The 18,676-nt window shown below is 46.1% G+C and overlaps 1 protein-coding gene across 2 annotated transcripts in view; it reads right to left on the minus strand.

The window, feature by feature from the left end:
* DHRS7B (dehydrogenase/reductase 7B) overlaps positions 1 to 18,676 on the minus strand; it is an 87,579-nt gene that overhangs the window by 40,435 nt on the left and 28,468 nt on the right. Inside the window, exon 1 of one of the 2 annotated variants that reach the window (XM_081110742.1) lies at positions 18,214 to 18,283. The exons of the other annotated variant lie outside the window; for it this stretch is intronic. Coding sequence (XP_080966868.1) covers positions 18,214 to 18,233 — 20 coding nt within the window. The 5' untranslated portion in view covers positions 18,234 to 18,283. Of the gene's footprint in view, positions 1 to 18,213; positions 18,284 to 18,676 lie in introns of those variants that run through there. 2 annotated transcript variants of the gene reach the window in all.

The raw sequence follows: 18,676 nt of genomic DNA on the forward strand, positions 1-18,676 counted from the left end.
GGGATGTTTTGATTTCTTTCCTAATCTCGTTGGGAACTAATTGTTTAATAAAATGCTATTTAGCCTCCATGTGTTTGAAATGTTTTTACTGTAGCTGATTTCTAATTTCATTCCACTGTGATCTGAGAAGCTGATTTATATGATTTCAATCTTCTTGAACTTGTAGAGACTTGTTTTGTATCCTAACATGTGGTCTATCTTTGTGAATGACCCATGTGCACTTGAGAAGAATGTATATTCTGCAGCTTTGGGTGAAATGTTCTATAAATGTCAAATAAATCCATCTAATCCATTGTGTCCTTCAGTGTCACTGTTTTCTTGTTAATATTTTGTCTGGAAGTTCTATCCAGTGCTGTCAGTGGGGTGTTAAAGTCCCCTACTATGACTGTATTGTTGTTGATTTCTCCCTTAAAGTCCTCTAGAAGTTTTTTTATATATTTAAGTGCTCCTATATTGGGTGCATATATGTTTACCAGGGTTCTATCCCCTTGTTGGATAGATCCCTTTAGAATTATGCAGTGACCTTTGTTGTGATGGCCTTCATTCTGAAGTCTATTTTGTCAGATATGAGTATTGCTACCACAGCTTTTTTTTTTAATTTTCCATTTGCATGGAAAAATTTGTTCATCCCTTCACTCTCATCTTGGGTGTCTTTTGTTCTGAGGTGGGTCTCCTGTAGACAGCATATCATTGGGTCATGTTGTTGTTGTTGTTTTTTTTTTTTTTTTAAATATATTTTATTGATTTTTTACAGAGAGGAAGGGAGAGAGATAGAGAGTTAGAAACATCGATGAGAGAGAAACATCGATCAGCTGCCTCCTGCACATCTCCCACTGGGGATGTGCCCGCAACCCAGGTACATGCCCTTGACCGGAATCGAACCCGGGACCCTTCAGTCCTCAGGCCAACGCTCTATCCACCGAGCCAAACCGGTTTTGGCTGTTGTTGTTTTTTAATCTATTCAGCTACCCAATGTCTTTTTATTGGAGCATTTAATCTATTTACATTAAGGTTATTATTGATAAGGACTTATTTATTGCCATTTTAAATTTCTTATCTCCATTTCATTTATCTCTTCTTCTGAAAAATTCTCTTGTTCTTTCATTTGGAGGTTGTTTCTTTGTCTCCTCATTTTGGCTGCCTCTTTGGGTTTATGACTGTGTATTAGGCAGATCTGCTACACCTCTTAATCTCTAGTGCAGGACAGTGTCAAATGCTGTTTCTGGTTAATTAGATCAGGCAAAGACTCAAAGCCTCTAGAGACTGCCTCTGCCTATAGACCGATAGGATTTTGTCTTGAATAGCCCTCCGGCAATCGTCCACTGGTGTAGCAAGAGTTTTTTTTCAACAGAGTGGGGCAATTGCTTCTGCCTGGGCCTCAGAATCTCCATACCGTGGGGCAACATGTATTCCAATAGGGTGGCTCAACTGTCTTCCACCCAGGCAAAGATGCCTGTATAGCAAATGTCTGTGTGAGAAAGATGACCTCCACAGCATGAGGGAATGACTGAGCACAGAAAACCAAGGTGTCGGCCTTCTGAGCTCTAACCCCAGAGCCCCCAACCCTGGCTTCTGTTCACACAACTCCAGTCCTCTCTGCCTTCCCTCTGCCACAGCACATGGTGGGTGGCTTAACACAGAGAATTTTGTGCATCAGCCTTTAAGGGGTTGCTGTCCATGGCAGAGAGCAACCCTGCTGCTTTTCACAGCCAGATGTTATGTGGGCACCCTTTTCAGTTCTGATGCTCTCTGCTGGGGGGCCTCGCTTGGGGATCAGACCTCAGAGTTCTCAATGGCACCCCCTAGAACTGAGATATCTCTCTAGAACTTCAGTTGCAATCTGTGGGAACCCGGCCAACCTTGTCCTGCCTCCACCCCTCCTACCAGTCTCTATGCAGTCTCCACTTTCAGTCCTTGGGTATCAGGGTTCTCTCCAGCGAGTCTTCAGTTGATTATTCAGAAAGTTTTCCTATACTTTATTTTTATTTATTGATTTCAGAGAGAAAGGGAGAGGGAGAGATAGAAACATCAATGATGAGAGAAAACCATCGATTGGCCACCTCCTGCACACCTCCAACACCGGATCGAGCCTGCAACCCGGGCATGTCCCCTTGACCAGAATTGAACCTGGGACCCTTCAGTCCACAGTCCGACACTCTATCCACTGAGCCAAACCAGCTAGGGCAAGTTTTACTATATTTTAGTTGTAATTCCAGTTTTGTCCTGGAAGCATGTCCATGCAGCATCCACTTACTCTGCCCCATTTTTAATCTTCCTATAATAGCATTATACACAATAGTTAAAATTTGGAAACAATCCAAATGTCAATCAAATAGTAAGTGGATAAACAAAATTTTGTATATACATACAATAAAATATTTTGACCTTAAAAAGGGAGGAGTTCAACCCTGGCGGTGTGGCTCTCTTTGTTGGGCATTGTACCATGCACCAAGAGATTGCTAATTCGATTCCCAGTCAAGGCCCAGGCCCAGGCTGCAGGCTCGATCCCTGGTAGGAAGATGCAGGAGGCAGCCTATCAATCAGTGTTCTGCTCTCACATCAATGTTTCTTTTTTTTCTTTCCCTCTCCCTTCCTCTCTAAAAATCAATAAAAATATTTTTAAAAGGAAAAGATGAAGGAAGTACTATAGTATACTACAACATGGATGAACACTGAAGACATGCTAAGGGAAATAAGCCATAATTTGTCACAAAAGGACAAATACTGTAGGAAATCACTTCTACATTCTTTAATGTCCTAGAGACAAAAAGTAGAATGAGGTCACCAGGGACTGGGGTAGGGGAGAATGAAGAGTTATTTTTTTAAGTTTTAAAGATGAAGTGTTTAAGTTTTAAAAGATGAAGAGTTCTGGAGACAGCAGTGATGATGGTGGCACATTATGACTGTATTTAAGACCACCAAACTGGCCCTAACCGGTTTGGCTCAGTGGATAGAGCGTCGGTTTGCGGACTCAAGGGTCCCAGGTTCGATTCCGGCCAAGGGCATGTACCTTGGTTGCGGGCACATTCCCAGTAGGGGGTGTGCAGGAAGCAGCTGATCGATGTTTCTCTCTCATCGATGTTTCTAACTCTCTATCCTTGTCCCTTCCTCTCTGTAAGAAAATTAATAAAATATATATTTAAAAAAAAAGACCACCAAACTGTATGCTTAAAAATGGTTAAGACAGTAACTTTTATGTTATGTGTATTTTATCACAATGAAAAATAGAAAAAAAATTATTTCATTAACATAGGATTAAATATTAAATGCTATCTAATATGAAGTAGGCCTATGGTTGAAATCAGATAATTCTAAATTTTAACAAACTGTTTGGTTTCCTCATGAACTTGATTAACCAGCCTCTCTCTCAGACAATCTGCCTCAATGTAATTACTTGGGATGATGGGCAACCCTGAATTCCAAGCTATTTTTAGACCTGTAAACATTATTTTGAAATTTAACTAGAAATGGCCTTTATCCTGAAATAGTTTTCATTAACGCTCAGACTTAAAACTTTTAGTGCACTGACTTTAATGCCAGAAAACATGAAGGAAAGAATTTCACATACTGGAAGGACTAGAGGAAAAAGCATAACAACCTGAGAGGGTTTTTCCATTGCCAGTCTCTAAGCTTTCATCTAAAAATAGCCTAGTTAGTGCCCTATCACTTTATTTTCCCAGCATCCTAGCAAATACTTCCTTGAGAACTTAGCTACACCTTGTCAGGATAGGTCCACAGTAAGTACTTGATCAATCTATTTATTTCACCCAATGTTAGCAGATTTCCAACTTTTCCCCATGCATAATTTTCCACCTATTTCTCTCTCAAAGCCTTTTCAATTAAAAAAGATTTGACAGCCCTGACCGGTTTGGCTCAGTGGATAGAGCGTCGGCCTGCGGACTGAAGGGTTCCGGGTTAGATTCTGGTCAAGGGCATGTACCTTGGTTGTGGGCACATCCCCAGTAGGGGGAGTGCAGGAGGCAGCTGATTGATGTTTCTCTCTCATCGATGTTTCTGACTCTCTATCCCTCTCCCTTCCTCTCTGTAAAAATCAATAAAAAACATTTTAAAAAAGATTTGATTTTTAGAGTCTATATTAAAAGAAAAAAATCCTTAAATTGGAAATATATCTTATATACTCACAATATTATTGTCAGAGTGTGATAGCATAAGGGCTATCTTTTAAACTGCATTTATACTAGAATACCAATATACACTGTTATATAAAAAAGCTTTTTCCCCCAATCATATAAGTATTAATAAGCTTAGTCACAGAATGAGGTGAAAGCAAACAATTTTAAAATCAATATGTCAGGAAATGAAAGATTTAAGTTTCTTTCTAGTATGGCAAAACACTAATGGTTGTTGATGTTGGGTAACGAGTAAATAAGTGTTAGCTATATTACTTTACATTTGTACATCTTTGCGCATGTCTATCATTTCTCCTTCATGCTCTACTTTGCCAAAATAAAGAGGGAAAAGTGATTAATTAGCTACATTAGAAGTACCAACCTTGTAAAATGAAATTAGCTAATAAATACCCCAAGAAGAACACCAAGAGAAACAAACTGACCAATGTCAAGTGGCATCTACATAGGGCAGCATGGTGGGTGGGGTCTTAATCTGGGCCCTTCATGGGACCTGAGACCAGGTGACTGACTTGCAGAGTATGTGACGATGCTTTTTTAGGCCTTGCTTTCTGATATATTTTACTAGAGGCCCAATGCATGGGGCCTCCCTTCCCTGGCTGCTAACCGGGGCCTTCCTTGTTCCACACCATCCGCTGGTGGTTAGTAAGCAATTGAACTCCTGGTCAGTCAAACTCTGAAGGGACATTTTGCATATTAGGCTTTTATATATATAGAAGAAGATGAAGATGGTTCAGAGCCACATTACTCTTTGTAATCCATTCATTACCTGCATTAGAAGCACCTGTTAAAACGGAATCAATGGCCTTACCAAGTGCAGACCTTCGAAATTGATAATATCACAAAGGATGCGACCTGGGAATCTGGACTCTTAATACCCTCCTCTGGTAATTTTAATGGGTACTGAATATTGAAACCCCTGAAGATCTCCATAGTTGTCTACCAAGAGAGAATGAGCCACCCTGGGGATGACAAAGCTAACTGCAAACCTCTACCCACAAGATAAAGAGTAACTACCTTCATCAACAGGAGGTCAGTAGAAGCTCCCAGAAAGGCCCTCCATCCCCACCCCGATCTGCCTGGAAATTATGGGCCAATCTCATCATACCCTTTTATCCCTGCCAGTCACCACAGGAAGTCCAGATCTCCTGAGACATTCCATGTCTCCCAAACCCCAAATCATTCTGTGCCCTCCCTGTTCTGACCCAATCTCCAACCCCTCCCCATATTCTGAAACCCTGTGATCCTCTTGGTCTGTCATCAGCAAAATCCCTGCCTCTTCAATCTGTACTCTGAATGGTCCCTTCACCTCCTGTTCCAATGTCTAGTTCAGTGACGGCGAACCTTTTGAGCCTGGCATGTCAGCATTTTGAAAAACCCTAACTTAACTCTGGTGCCGTGTCACATATAGAAATTTTTTGATATTTGCAACCATAGTAAAACAAAGACTTATATTTTTGATATTTTATATATTTAAATGCCATTTAACAAAGAAAAATCAACCAAAAAAATGAGTTCGCATGTCACCTCTGACACGTGTGTCATAGGTTCGCCATCACTGGTCTAGTTCCTCCTGAGAAAATGGATTTCACTGCAGACCACTGCAGTGGTGGCCTTTTTCTCTCCCACAACTCTCATATTCTGGCTCGAAGATGCAGTGGGATCATCTTTGCTCATCACTACAATTATCCCCTCCTTCCTCTCATCCATCCCTTAAACACCCAGCTGTGACTCCTGTCAGACTGTCACCTATGGCCCCTCCTTATAATAATCTGCTTTCCTCTTTGTCCTTACTGATATTCTGCCTGCTAGATCTCTCCATTTCTTTCTTTTTTTAAAAAAATATATTTTATTGATTTTTTACAGAGAGGAAGGGAGAGGAATAGAGTGAGAAACATTGATCAGCTGCCTCCTGCACACCCCCCACTGGGGATGTGCCCACAACCAAGGTACATGCCCTTGACTGGAATCGAACCTGGGACCCTTGAGTCCACAGGCCGATGCTCTATCCACTGAGCCAAACCGGTCAGGGCGATCTCTCCAATTCTGATAAAGAAGTGTTAAAGTCTCCAATTATAATACTAGATTCATCATCTATTTCTCTTTGTAGTTCTATCAATTTTTGTCTCAGGTACCTTGGCACTCTTATTAGGTGCATATGTGTTAAGAAATGCTGTGCCTTCATGGATCATTAACCCTTTATCTTTATACTAGTGGCCCAGTGCGCGAATTCATGCACACTGAAAGGAAATTAATTAGAAATATTTTAATATCGCTATTCATCCTCTCTCTATAAGTGTCAACCAAATTCATGATCGACAATGACACGTGTGTCGAAACACATGCGTGTGACTGGCACTAGCGAGAGCTTTATATGTATTGTGCACGTGCGAGTCAACTTAGCCTTTTATAGATATAGAACAAACTTGCTTAATTAGACCTGCTTTCTGATGTAACTAAACTTTTTCCAGCCCAGTGAAGCACCCCAACTTCTCCTTCAGGTAATTGTCAGCAACATGGCAGTAAATATTAACATGAAGCAGATTATTAGTATAGCTCACACAGAGAGAACAAAGGGTATTTAACTGCAACAGTGTTTGACTATATTCTGTGCAGTGAGAAAACCTAAAGTCATTTTCAAGGTCCACCATTTCTTACTTTTCAGTCAGGCCAAGTTTCTAAGCTTTCTAAATCTCTGTTTTCTGGCTAATGAAAAGAAAATAGGATTCCATCAAGTCTCCTATCTACCTACTCCAGGACTTCTGTGAGGCTCAAATGAGATGAGGCACGGGAAAACGCTTCACAGACATTTGGTTAAAGTGTGAAATGTTTGCGCCTGGCTATAAAGCAAGTTGTGTTCTGGGCTGAAGACACTCCAAGGAGGCTAATGGCTAGGGAGAGGAAGCCAGGAGTTGCTACATGACATCATTACCCTGCGCCCACAACCACCGCTTCTGGACTAGGCTGGGCTGTGGGCCGCATTTTGCGCCATGGGGTCTCAGCAGCATCTGCTATGATTTGGTGAGCTGTTGCAGCGGGGTGGGGGTGGGGCCTGTGTCCCATTTGGGGGAAGCCAAGTGTTCCTTTGTGGGCGCCAGTTCCACAGTGCCCTTCATTGTTACATGGCCTGTCACTAGGGAGAGGAAGCCGAGTGTTGCTACGTGACATCATTTCTGGGCTGGGCTGGACTGTGGCCACATTTTGTGCTGTGGGGTCTCAGCAGTGTTGGTTGCGATTTGGTGGGTTGTTGCTCTGGGGTGGCGGCAGGGCCTGTGTCCCACTTGGGGGAAGCCGAGTGTTGCTTTGTCGGCACCAGGTCCAAGGTGCCATTTCTCTGTAAATGGCCAGTGCATGTCATGGCAGCTCCTGTGTTGAGTGTCTGCCCCCTAGTGTTCAGTGTGCATCATACTTACCGGTCCGATGGTTGGACACTTAGCATATTTAGCATTTTATATACATAGATGATGCCCTCTTATTCCTGATCACTTTCCTCACTCAGAACTCTGTCCTGTCTGGAATTAATATAGCTACTCTTGCTTTCCTTTAATTAGTATATCTTTCTCCATTCCTTTAATCTATGTTTTTACACTTAAAGAGGATTTATTATAGACAACATATAGGTCAGTCTTGTTTTGTGATTCATTCTGACAATCTGTCTTTTAATTGATGTGCTTAGGCCATTGATGTTTATGTGATTATGGATAAAGTTGAATTAATATCTACCATATTTGTTACTATTTTGTTTGTTGTCCTTGTTCTTTTTCTTATTTTTGTCTTCCACAGTTTTTCCACCTTTTGTGGTTTCAACTGAGCATTTATATGGTTTCATTTTCTCGCCTTCCTTAGCATAGCAATTATACTTTTTAAAGTGGGTGCGAAGGAGAGTGGAATCCAAGCCCACTTTCAAACAATACTGTACCACTTCACAGGTAACACAAGTCATAAAATATTCCTACTTCCTCTCATCCATCACTTAAAACATTGCTGTCATTCATTTCACTTATATATAAACATATAATTGTTTTTATTCTTTCCTAGATTTTCCATCTCTGCTTATATTATCCACCTATTCTTGCATGTTACATACTCTTTCCTTAGTCCATAGCATATTAATCATAGTTTTTAATAATTACTGGTCAGCCTGCCAGTGTGGCTCAGTGGTTGAGCATCAACCTATAAACCAGGAGGTCACAGTTCGATTCCTAGTCAGGGCACATGCCCAGGTTGTGAGCTCAATCCCGTGTGGGGTGTGCTGGAGGCAGCCAGTCAATGACTCTCTTATCACTAGTATTTCTATCTCTCTCCCTCTCCCTTCCTCTCTGAGATCAATTGAAATATATCATTTTAAAAATAAAAGTTACTAGTCTGATAATTCCAACTTCCCTGTCATATCTGACTCTGGTTTTGATGCTGTTCAGTCTTTTCAAACTGTATGTTTTTGCCCTTCAATATGCCTGGTCATGTTTTGTTGAAGGCAGACATGATACTCGTTCAGAAGAACTGCAGTCCAGAGGCCTGTAGTTATGTAGGGCAAGGCAAGCATTATATCCTTCCACGACTGGGCCCGAGTCTTTTGGTGAGACTATGCCCCGGACTGAGAACTTCCCCAGGGCTTCTCAGCCTTTGTTTGTTGTTTTCCTCCTCTTAGGTGGGTCAGGATGGCTAGAAAGAGAGGAGTTAGGTAGGTCCCTGTCCCTAGGTAGCTTAGGCTCTGGTAACAGTTTCCCTGAGGGGAGGCCTCAGCAAGAACAGGACGCGCTGACATATTTCAAAATCATTACTGTCCCACTCCCCCTACCAGGAGCACAGGGGATTTTTCTCCAGCATTCACTGTGAGGGCCTCCTAGAGCTCTGGGGTAAGACTCACAACAGTGTGGGCCCCTTCTGATTGGGTTCCTCTGGCGTGTTGAACTCTCAGACTGTCCACACTCAGCCTCCAGCAGTTTGTCGATTACAGTCCAGGTTTTCCTACCCCAGGCTTCTGCTCCCGTCAGTTGTGATTCTGTGCATCCGCCTGCCTCTCCATTGGCGGGGGCGGAGACAGCAGTTTTCCATTTGACCTCAACTGATGGATCTACAAAGAGTTGATTGTTGTTGTTGTTAATCCTCACCTGAGGATATTTTTTTCCATCCATTTTTTTAGAGAGAGAGGAAAGGAGAGAGGAAAGGAGGGAGGAAAGGAGGGGAGAAAGAGAGCGAGAGAGTGAAAGAGAGAGAGGAGAATGAAAGAGAGAGAGGAGAGAGTGAAAGAGAGAGAGGAGAGAGTGAAAGAGAGCAGAGAAACATAGCTGTGAGAGAGACACACTGGTGGTTGCCGCCCACAGACACTCCGACCTGCAATCCAGGTACGTGTCCTTGATCAGGAATCGAACCCGAGACCCTTGGATGCACAGGCCGCTGCTCTAACCACTGATGACACTGGCCAGGGCAAGAGTTGGTTGACTTTTCAGTTTGTTCTGCTTTTTACTTATGATGATGAAAGGGCAGCTTCTAAGCTCCTCACATGCTGCATAGGAGACTGAAGTCCCAACACCGTTCTTTACATAAGAAGTTAGCCACTAGTCATATGGCTGCTTCCCTGTGTGTGATGAGCAAATTTTCTCTTGTTGCTTTTAAGTTTTGTTTGTCTGTCAATAGTTTTACTCTGATGTATCTGTTTGTGTTTATCCTACTCGGGAGTTCATTGAGTTTCTTGGATCTGTATATTAATGTTTGTGTTATGCCTGAATATACCCGGAAGATGTCCCCAGTCCCCAGAATCTATTAGTAGTATATGTTATCTTACTTATATGGTAAAAGGGACTTTGCAAATGTGATTTAAGATCTGGAGATGGGGAGCTTATCCTGCCTCATCCAGATCACAGGAGTCCTCAGAACAGAGAGGCAGAAGATTGAGTCAGAGAGTAGATGTGACAATAGCAGTAAAGGCTGGAGTAATGTGAAGAGGAGTCCCTGAACCAAGGAATGCTGGTGGCCTGCAGAAGCTGGAAAAGGCAAGTAAACCGATTTTCCTCGAGCCTGCAGAAGAAATACAGCTTGCTGAAACCTTGATTTTAGGACTTCTGATCTCCAGAACTAGAAGATAATAAATTTGTGAGGTTTTAAACTATTATGTTTGTGGTAACTTATTACAGCAGCAACAGGAAACTAATACAATGTCTTTCATCATATTTGGAAATTTTTAGACATTATTTCAAATATTTTTTCTGCCTCATTCCTTTGCTACTCTTCTTCTGGGACTCCCAAATGTTAGTTCACTTGATGTCCCACTGATTGTTTAGGCTGTTAATTTATCTTCAACCTTTGTTCTGTTCTTCATATTGAATTTCTATTGAGATTTTTCATGTTTCCCGATCCTTTCTTCTGCCATCTCAAACCTCCTAATGAGCTCCTCCAAAGAATTTTTCCTCCCACTGCCATTTTGTTTGACTACCTCCACCTCAGGTATTTGCTCCAGGATGCTCCAAGATTCCCAAACCTGACTTGGACCCTGAAGACCTTGTGCTCTGCTAATTCCCTAAGTGTTCTTCTAACAAAGCAATCTCTCCCCTGGGTTTACTTGTCTGTTTCCCTTTCACTGCCTTCTGTGTCATTTGTTGGATAAATTAATGACTCTAGTTACAGAGCATACGGGGAAGGTGACTGATTCTGATTAGAGACTGGGGAAAATTTCACAAAGGGTGTAGCAATTCAGTTGGGACAGCACTGCTTAAATCTGTAAAGCTCCTCAATGCTTCCTGGATGAGGCCCACCCTGACCTTCAAGATTGGGTCTCAGGCCCTAACCGGTTTGGCTCAGTGAATAGAGCGTTGGCCTGTGGACTGAAGGGTCCCAGGTTCGATTCTGGTCAAGGGCATGTACCTTGGTTGCAGGCACATCCCCAGTAGGGGGTGTGCGGGAGGCAGCTGATGGATGTTTCTCTCTCATCAAGGTTTCTAACTCTCTATCCCTTTCCCTTCCTCTCTGTGAAAAATAAATAAAAAATATACTTAAAAAAAAAAAGATTGGGTCTCAGGTTCTCTCCTACTCTCTGCTAGTCATCAACTAACACTCACCAGCCCTCTGAGATCCCTACCTTTCCCTCACTTCCTGTTGTTTGCAGACATTCTCTCTGTAGGGAAATGCACCCAACCATTTGTCAGTTTCAAAACACTTTATGTTCCTTTATTGCATAACCCCATGTTCTTATTACCAGAAATTTCAACATATCATTTGTCACCTATAGGTTATAATGGGGTTAAACATGTTAACTCAGAACAGTTCAAAACTAACTATGAACATGGTAACTAAACATGGACTCAGATTGGTGGAGAGAAAAATGCCAATCACAGCCATGGCCCATCCTTTGTCTACAGCACTTTGTGTGGGTGTATCTGGCTCTGCAGCACAGCTTGATTAGAATTTGGAAAAGCTCACTAGGTCAAAAGCTCATTCTGGTAATAGTCGATTACATATCTCAAAGTTTGTGCCCAAACACCTCAAAAAAGGCAGCTTCCAGCTTTTGCAGGTGGATCTGTGTGTAGCAAGGAAAGCACAACGTTCAGACAATGTTCAGGTCTCCTCAGCTTTTACTTCTCAGCATGCCCTCTCACGTCTCTTCTGCATGTGCATGCAGGGTCTGTGGGGGTTTATCCCACTTGCAGGACCTCTGTGAAGTTCCCAGCTGGTCCACCGTCCACTCACTGCCCATAAGGCCACAGCCTCAAACTAGCAAAGCTGTTAGCCTTCACCACTCACTTGCCACCAGTGTTGCTACCTTACTGACAAAGCTTCTGGCATGATGCTTTGGCTTCTGCTCCAAATACTTGGCCTCCTCCAACAGTGAGACTGCTGGTTTTCAGGCTTGCCCTGCCTTGGTTAAACTACTGCACTGACCGGTCAGTGTGGCTCAGTGGTTGAGCATCATCCTATTTACCAGGAAGTCACGGGTTGAATTACTGTCGGGACACATGTAGGGGGTGTGCAGGATTGATGTTTCTCTCTCGTTGATGTTTCTATCTCTCTCTCCCTCTCCCTTCCTCTCTCTGAAATCAATAAAAAACATATTTTTAAAATCCTACATTTTAAAAAACCCCACAAAAAAAAAGTACTGCATTGACTGATGAGCTAGGATTATGGGATGGAAGCCACCACCCCAGACAGTAATACAGGATTCTCACTGGTCTTACCTAATGTTCAGTGGTTTTTCATGAAAAAATGTTTCCCAATTTGTTGTATGTCTTTGGTCAATTTCCAGACCTCTGATATGGTTGTTTTTGACAATTTTATCCTGTTTTATAGTTGTTTTTTGTTGTTGTTGTTTTTAGATTTGCCAATTTCCTCACTCTGCCATACCAGAAGTCTTTTCCCGTCACAAGGACTTTTAAATAGAACTTTTTCTACTGCTAGAAACAAATAAGCTGACAACAGTACAAACCTAATCAAAGATAAATATGTGTCTCAAATATTCCCATTTCAATGTCTTCTCTGCGCCAAATTAAGTTAAAAACACTGAGAGGCGTGCATGGGTCTGAATGGGTGGCAGGCCCGTCCCCTGGGTCTCCCATGTGCCCCGTGCCAGAGCAAGCTGCGGCCTTGAACCACTGCCCGGACCGTAGGCTGCAGGCACTGAAGCAGGTTGCACAGGGGAAAAGATGTTGAGAGGAAAAAAGCAATTATCCTTCATTTAATGTTGGGGATGGAGATACTAATCACTGCAAAACTTTCTTCTTCTTGTATAAATTCACATTTCCTCACTGAATCCAGTTCCCTTGGCCTGGTGTCAGTTGCTACAGATGTCCAACCATACCTTCCCTCTGATATATTTCTTACAGTTCAGTGGGTTTTCCCCACTAATATCTCTTTAAATTTCAGTCTGTCTTGCTTTTTCACTAAGATCAAGTTGCCAGCTACCATTTTTCTATTAGAATATAAATGAGAGATGTGAATAATAATTTCAACCGTTTATTGATACAGTAAACTGTGTTTGGAACCAGGCAGACCTTAGTTTGAATGCCAATAATCAGGCTAAGTGAGTGTCTTTGAATAATTTATTTAATATTTCAACCAGTTTCCTCGCCTGCAAAATATATCTCACATCTGCCTTACACAGTTGCAGTAAGGATTAGATAAGTATATGTATGTTAAGAAGCCTTCTATATGGCCCACAATCCTTCACGCCTCTGAATGCAGTAGAAAGAAATTTATGACAACTCCAAACCAAAAGTACATTTTTATTTCTAATATAATTAATTTTTTGTTTTGTAACTCTAACATACATGACCATTAACTAAAAAAATTTACTACACAGATCCTAAAACAAACTAAAAAAAGTTAATTTTTAGCCTGTTATCATATATGGCTGTTGTGGAAAAAAATATTTATAACAATTACTAACTTTTTCAGTGTTTGCAATGTGCCAAGACACTGGGCTATAAATAAACTTCATACGCATAATCTCATTTCATCCTCATGGCAATCCTAGGAGGTAGGTATGATAGTTATTTCCATGTACTAAATGAGAAAACACCTTAAGTTGCATAGTTACTAACTGGCAAAAAAGACCCTGGCTGGTGTGGCTCAATGGTTGAGCGTTAACCTATGAACCAGAAGGTCACAGTTTGATCCGGTCAGGGCACATGCCTGGGTTGCGGGCTCAATCCCCAGTGTGTGTGTGCAGAAGGCAACCGATCAATGATATTCTCTTTCTCTCTCCCCCTTACCCTCTGAAATCAATAAAAAAAAATTTTAATGGCAAAAAAGAGATTTGAACCAGGTATTTAGACTCTAAAGCCCACATTTTTAACTCTTAAGTGCATCAAATAGGTGGTCATGTAAAAAAAAAAAACCTTAGTAGAAGCCTTAAAGAGGAAGGATTCTAATACTATCTAGGTGGTAAATAGATCCCTAAATTCAGTCTGATCACCCAAACAGAATAGAAAGGTTTTTATGCGATAAGTGACTGTAAATAAGCTCATTGCTTAACAGGAACTCAGTACAATTTCCTTGAGCTGTTTACCTAATATGTTAAGCCAATCTGGATTAAAATACTATATGCATAGAGAATTTTGAAATAATAGTTTACTAATATACCAGTAATATCTAATTTAGCAACAGCTAAGTCCTACTCACATGAACCTGGAAAAATTTACATTCCCATTCAAAACTTAGTGTTCCAAGTACAAACATGTCCTTACTGAATAAAATAGGAGTTAACTGCAGCAGGTAACCTCAAACTATCATAAGCAATGTTCAATTAATTCAGCGGCCATCAGCATGCCTCTCCCTCCAATAAGCCAAGTCTTGGGCTATTGTGAATTTAAGAAGATGCAGAAGGTAGAATCCAAAGGAATTTGTTGAACTTTTTACATTGGTGGGTGGCAAGAAACTTCCAAGCTAAATTTACAGGACATTCAATCTCAATTTTCATTCCCATGCTTATGGCCTTCCAGAGCAGGCTAGTGGAGAGTTCACTTCCCCATTAAAATCAGAACATTACCAACAAAGAAAGGCTTCGTACTGTGCGTTATAACTGAGTGGGTGTGAGAAATGACATCATTAACATGAAAAAGGGCAAGTCCTCAAAGGTTTAACTACCAGAGATAAAACTTTTGACTGGAATCCAGCAGGATCTGGAACCACAGATAACATTTTTCTTGAAATAACGGGCTAGATCTAACCACTGGAGGGCATCCTAGCCATGCACAACTGCAAGGAGCTCAGTTGAAACTCATCTCCAGGATAGTCTCCAGGCTGTGCGTTCTGTGGTCCAACACTTCCTGCACTGTAAATAAACTTTAAATAAAGTAAATTTTCCCTTTTGCCAAAGGGACAGAGATCTTTTCTCCCTCCTTTTTCTTAAAGCATTTCTTTGAAAAACCCAGTATTTTTAACTCCTTCCTCTGTTCCTTTGGTATGTCTGCAAATCTTTTAAAAGGCTAAATAAACTAGCTCTAGCTCAGCCAGTGTGGCTCCGTGGTTGAGCATCGACCTACAAACCAGGAGGTCACGGTTCGATTCCCATGATCCGATTCCCACGGATCATGCCTGAGTTGTGGGCTTGATCCCTGGTGTGGGGCGTGCAGGAGGCAGCCCATCAGTTATTCTCTCATTATTGATCTTTCTATCTCTCTCCCCCTCTCCCTTCCACTCTGAAATCAATAACAATATATTTATTAAATAAGTAAGTAAACAAACTAGCTCCAGCCACAGACACTACCCAGAAACTTTTTTCTGAAGGGCCTAGAAGTCATCTCTTTTCAATGAAAACATTAAGGAAGAAATTCAGTCACCCTGGGAGGTTACATGACTACCTGCTCATAGAGACTAGAGATTTTCGATTTTTCCTTCAGATAAAGGTAATTAACTAGCACAGATGACCACCCCTATTACCAGGTGAATTGAGGGTGAACTATAAAAGCACAGATGGGAGATGGTGCCATCACGTCTTCTTACAAAAGGAAGCTGGAGACTGTGATGTTTTAAATGATGGGATTGCTTCTTTGTTTTTGTAATAACAGAACTATTTTCTTCCTTTCTACATTTGTAGGAACAATTTTCCAGGTTGGCAGATTTTATTTTTCACTTTCCCCCCACATAAATGTGAAGAACAGTCTACACTTCCTACTGGGCCACCTCATGCGGCTTTCTCGCCCGCAATGACAGGACAATTATTCCTCCCTGACCAAAGCTCTTAGGGACCTAGCCCGTTCTTGCTGTCTGAGTGTCAGACCCTCATCACTGCCTCTGTGACACCTCTACTTGGATTATTTCAAGGACATTTTATTCAAAACTGAACTCATGCTCTTCCTCCAGTGCCCTATTCCAGATGCACAAGCCAGAAAAGGAAGCAGGAGCCCTGACACCTCCCTCCCTCCCCCCCCCCCCAACGAACCTCTAAGCCCCTGCAGCACGCCCCCCGCCGGCCCCCTCGCTGACCGCCCCGCCGGCCCCCTGGCTGACCGCCCCCCGCCGGCCCCCTCGCTGACCGCCCCCCGCCGGCCCTCTCGCTGACCGCCCCCCGCCGGCCCCCTGGCTGACCGCCCCCCGCCGGCCCCCTGGCTGACCGCCCCCCGCCGGCCCCCTGGCTGACCGCCCCCCGCCGGCCCCCTGGCTGACCGCCCCCCGCCGGCCCCCTGGCTGACCGCCCCCCGCCGGCCCCCTGGCTGACCGCCCCCCGCCGGCCCCCTGGCTGACCGCCCCCCGCCTGCCCCCTGGCTGACCGCCCCCCGCCGGCCCTCTCGCTGACCGCCCCCCGCCGGCCCTCTCGCTGACCGCCCCCCGCCTGCCCCCTGGCTGACCGCCCCCCGCCGGCCCCCTGGCTGACCGCCCCCCGCCGGCCCCCTGGCTGACCGCCCCCCGCCGGCCCTCTCGCTGACCGCCCCCCGCCTGCCCCCTGGCTGACCGCCCCCCGCCGGCCCCCTGGCTGACCGCCCCGCCGCCTGCCCCCTGGCTGACCGCCCCGCCGCCTGCCCCCTGGCTGACCGCCCCCCGCCGGCCCTCTCGCTGACCGCCCCCCGCCGGCCCCCTGGCTGACCGCCCCCCGCCGGCCCCCTGGCTGACCGCCCCCCGCCGGCCCCCTGGCTGACCGCCCCCCGCCGGCCCTCTCGCTGACCGCCCCCCGCCGGCCCCCTGGCTGACCGCCCCCCGCCGGCCCCCTGGCTGACCGCCCCGCCGCCTGCCCCCTGGCTGACCGCCCCCCGCCTGCCCCCTGGCTGACCGCCCCCCGCCGGCCCCCTGGCTGACCGCCCCGCCGGCCCTCTCGCTGACCGCCCCGCCGGCCCCCTGGCTGACCGCCCCGCCGGCCCCCTGGCTGACCGCCCCCCGCCAGCCCCCTCGCTGACCGCCCCCCGCCGGCCCCCTCGCTGACCGCCCCCCGCCGGCCCCCTCGCTGACCGCCCCCCGCCGGCCCCCTCGCTGACCGCCCCCCGCCGGCCCCCTGGCTGACCGCCCTGCATCTCCCGAGGAGCCAGGGGCCTGACCCAGCAGGCCTGCGGGTGCCCCCTGTGACGCCGCTTCACCGGCTCCCACATTCTTCAGAGACGCCCCACCGCTTTCGCACCATGAGCGCGGCACGCTCTGGGCTTGGCCACCTCTCCTGCTTCATCTCCCGGACTCCTCGCTCCCTCGGTCCGCCAGCCCCAACGGGAGCTTCAGTTCCGTGAGGACAGAGACCATGCCTATTTGCTGACGCCATGTCCCGAGAACAGTGCCTGCCACACCGCAGATGCTAAAGAAATGTTTAAGAATAATGTTGGTAAAACAACTGTAGCATCTGACATGGAAGGCAAAGAAAACATGAACTAAATTATGCATGGAAAGGAAATTACGCATGTTTGTATCCTAGGTGGCTAACACCGGGCTTGGGCCATAGTGGGGCTAAAACTATGCTTGTTAAATCCGTTTGCAAACCAGAGACGAACATATGAAATACAATAAGGCACTCCGCGTCTGCCGGCTGCGCAGTGCAGCGCCAATGCCGACGGAGCCTCACACTGAGGGACCTCTCTCCTCTAGCCCCTTCCCGCCCCGCGGACGACCAGAGGTCTACCCCCGCGCGAAGGAGGCTGCCTCCCAGACGGCGCAGGCCGCGCGCGCCTCACAGCGCCTCCTCCGCGCGCATTGCAGTCACCGCTCCTCCGGAGGCTCCCGGCGCCGGGCCGCTGCGCGCGCGGGGCAACCCTGGGAGCCGGCGCCGGCGAGGAGGGCGGGTCTGAGGGAGACGTCGGAAGCCGCCACCCCGGGTGCGGGCTCACCCTCCGCCCCGCCTCCTCGCTAACCGACGCGACACGGGGCTAAAGGGCAGCCCGCCGCCGGCGCCCGCCATGCGGAAAGGACGGCGCAGCCGGGAGCAGACGCCCTTCGGGGCGCGAGCCGGGCCGCCGCCTCAGTCCGCGCATCTCCGGCCGCGCACCCGAGCGCCACGAGCCGCAGGCTCCCCAGAGGACGCCGCGCCCGCGCCCCGCTCGCTCGGCACCTCGCGCCTCCGCGAGCCCGGGAAGGGGACGCAGCGCCCGGAGACGCCCGCGCGCCGAGGCTCCAGGCGGCACGCAGGCCCCCGCCCGGGGTCCTTCCCACCAGCCCCTACCTGGGCGCCGCAGAGACCATGGGTCCACCCACCGCGTCCTCCGCCCCGGAAGTGACGTCAACTCCCTCTGCCAAGCTCCATCCAATTACAGCTCTCAGGCTGCGCAAGCGCGTTGGCCGTGCTGCCCTCCGGGCGCAGTGTCTAAGGGCCGCCTCCTAGTTGCGCGCTCCCTCCATCTTCCCGCGGGGAGCTGGGAAGGTTTTGTTTTGGGCTCCGCACATTTGAGGTGGGGGGACAAATTTGGACACGTGTGCTACACCTACCAAGACTTTTAGAAAGCCATAGTAATTAAAATATTACTGTATGAGATTGGCGCAAAGATAAACCAAAAAATCAATGATGTCAAAAATAATTCGAGAAGTAAATATGGAGATCTGGTTGGGTTTATTAAGTGATTCATGACTGGGGAAGCATCTCACCCAGCAAATAGGAGCTCCAAAGGACTGCAGAAAGGGAAAGTTTT

This window comes from Myotis nattereri (assembly GCF_964212035.1).
Source record: "Myotis nattereri genome assembly, chromosome: 16".
Classification (NCBI taxonomy): Eukaryota; Metazoa; Chordata; class Mammalia; order Chiroptera; family Vespertilionidae; genus Myotis; species Myotis nattereri.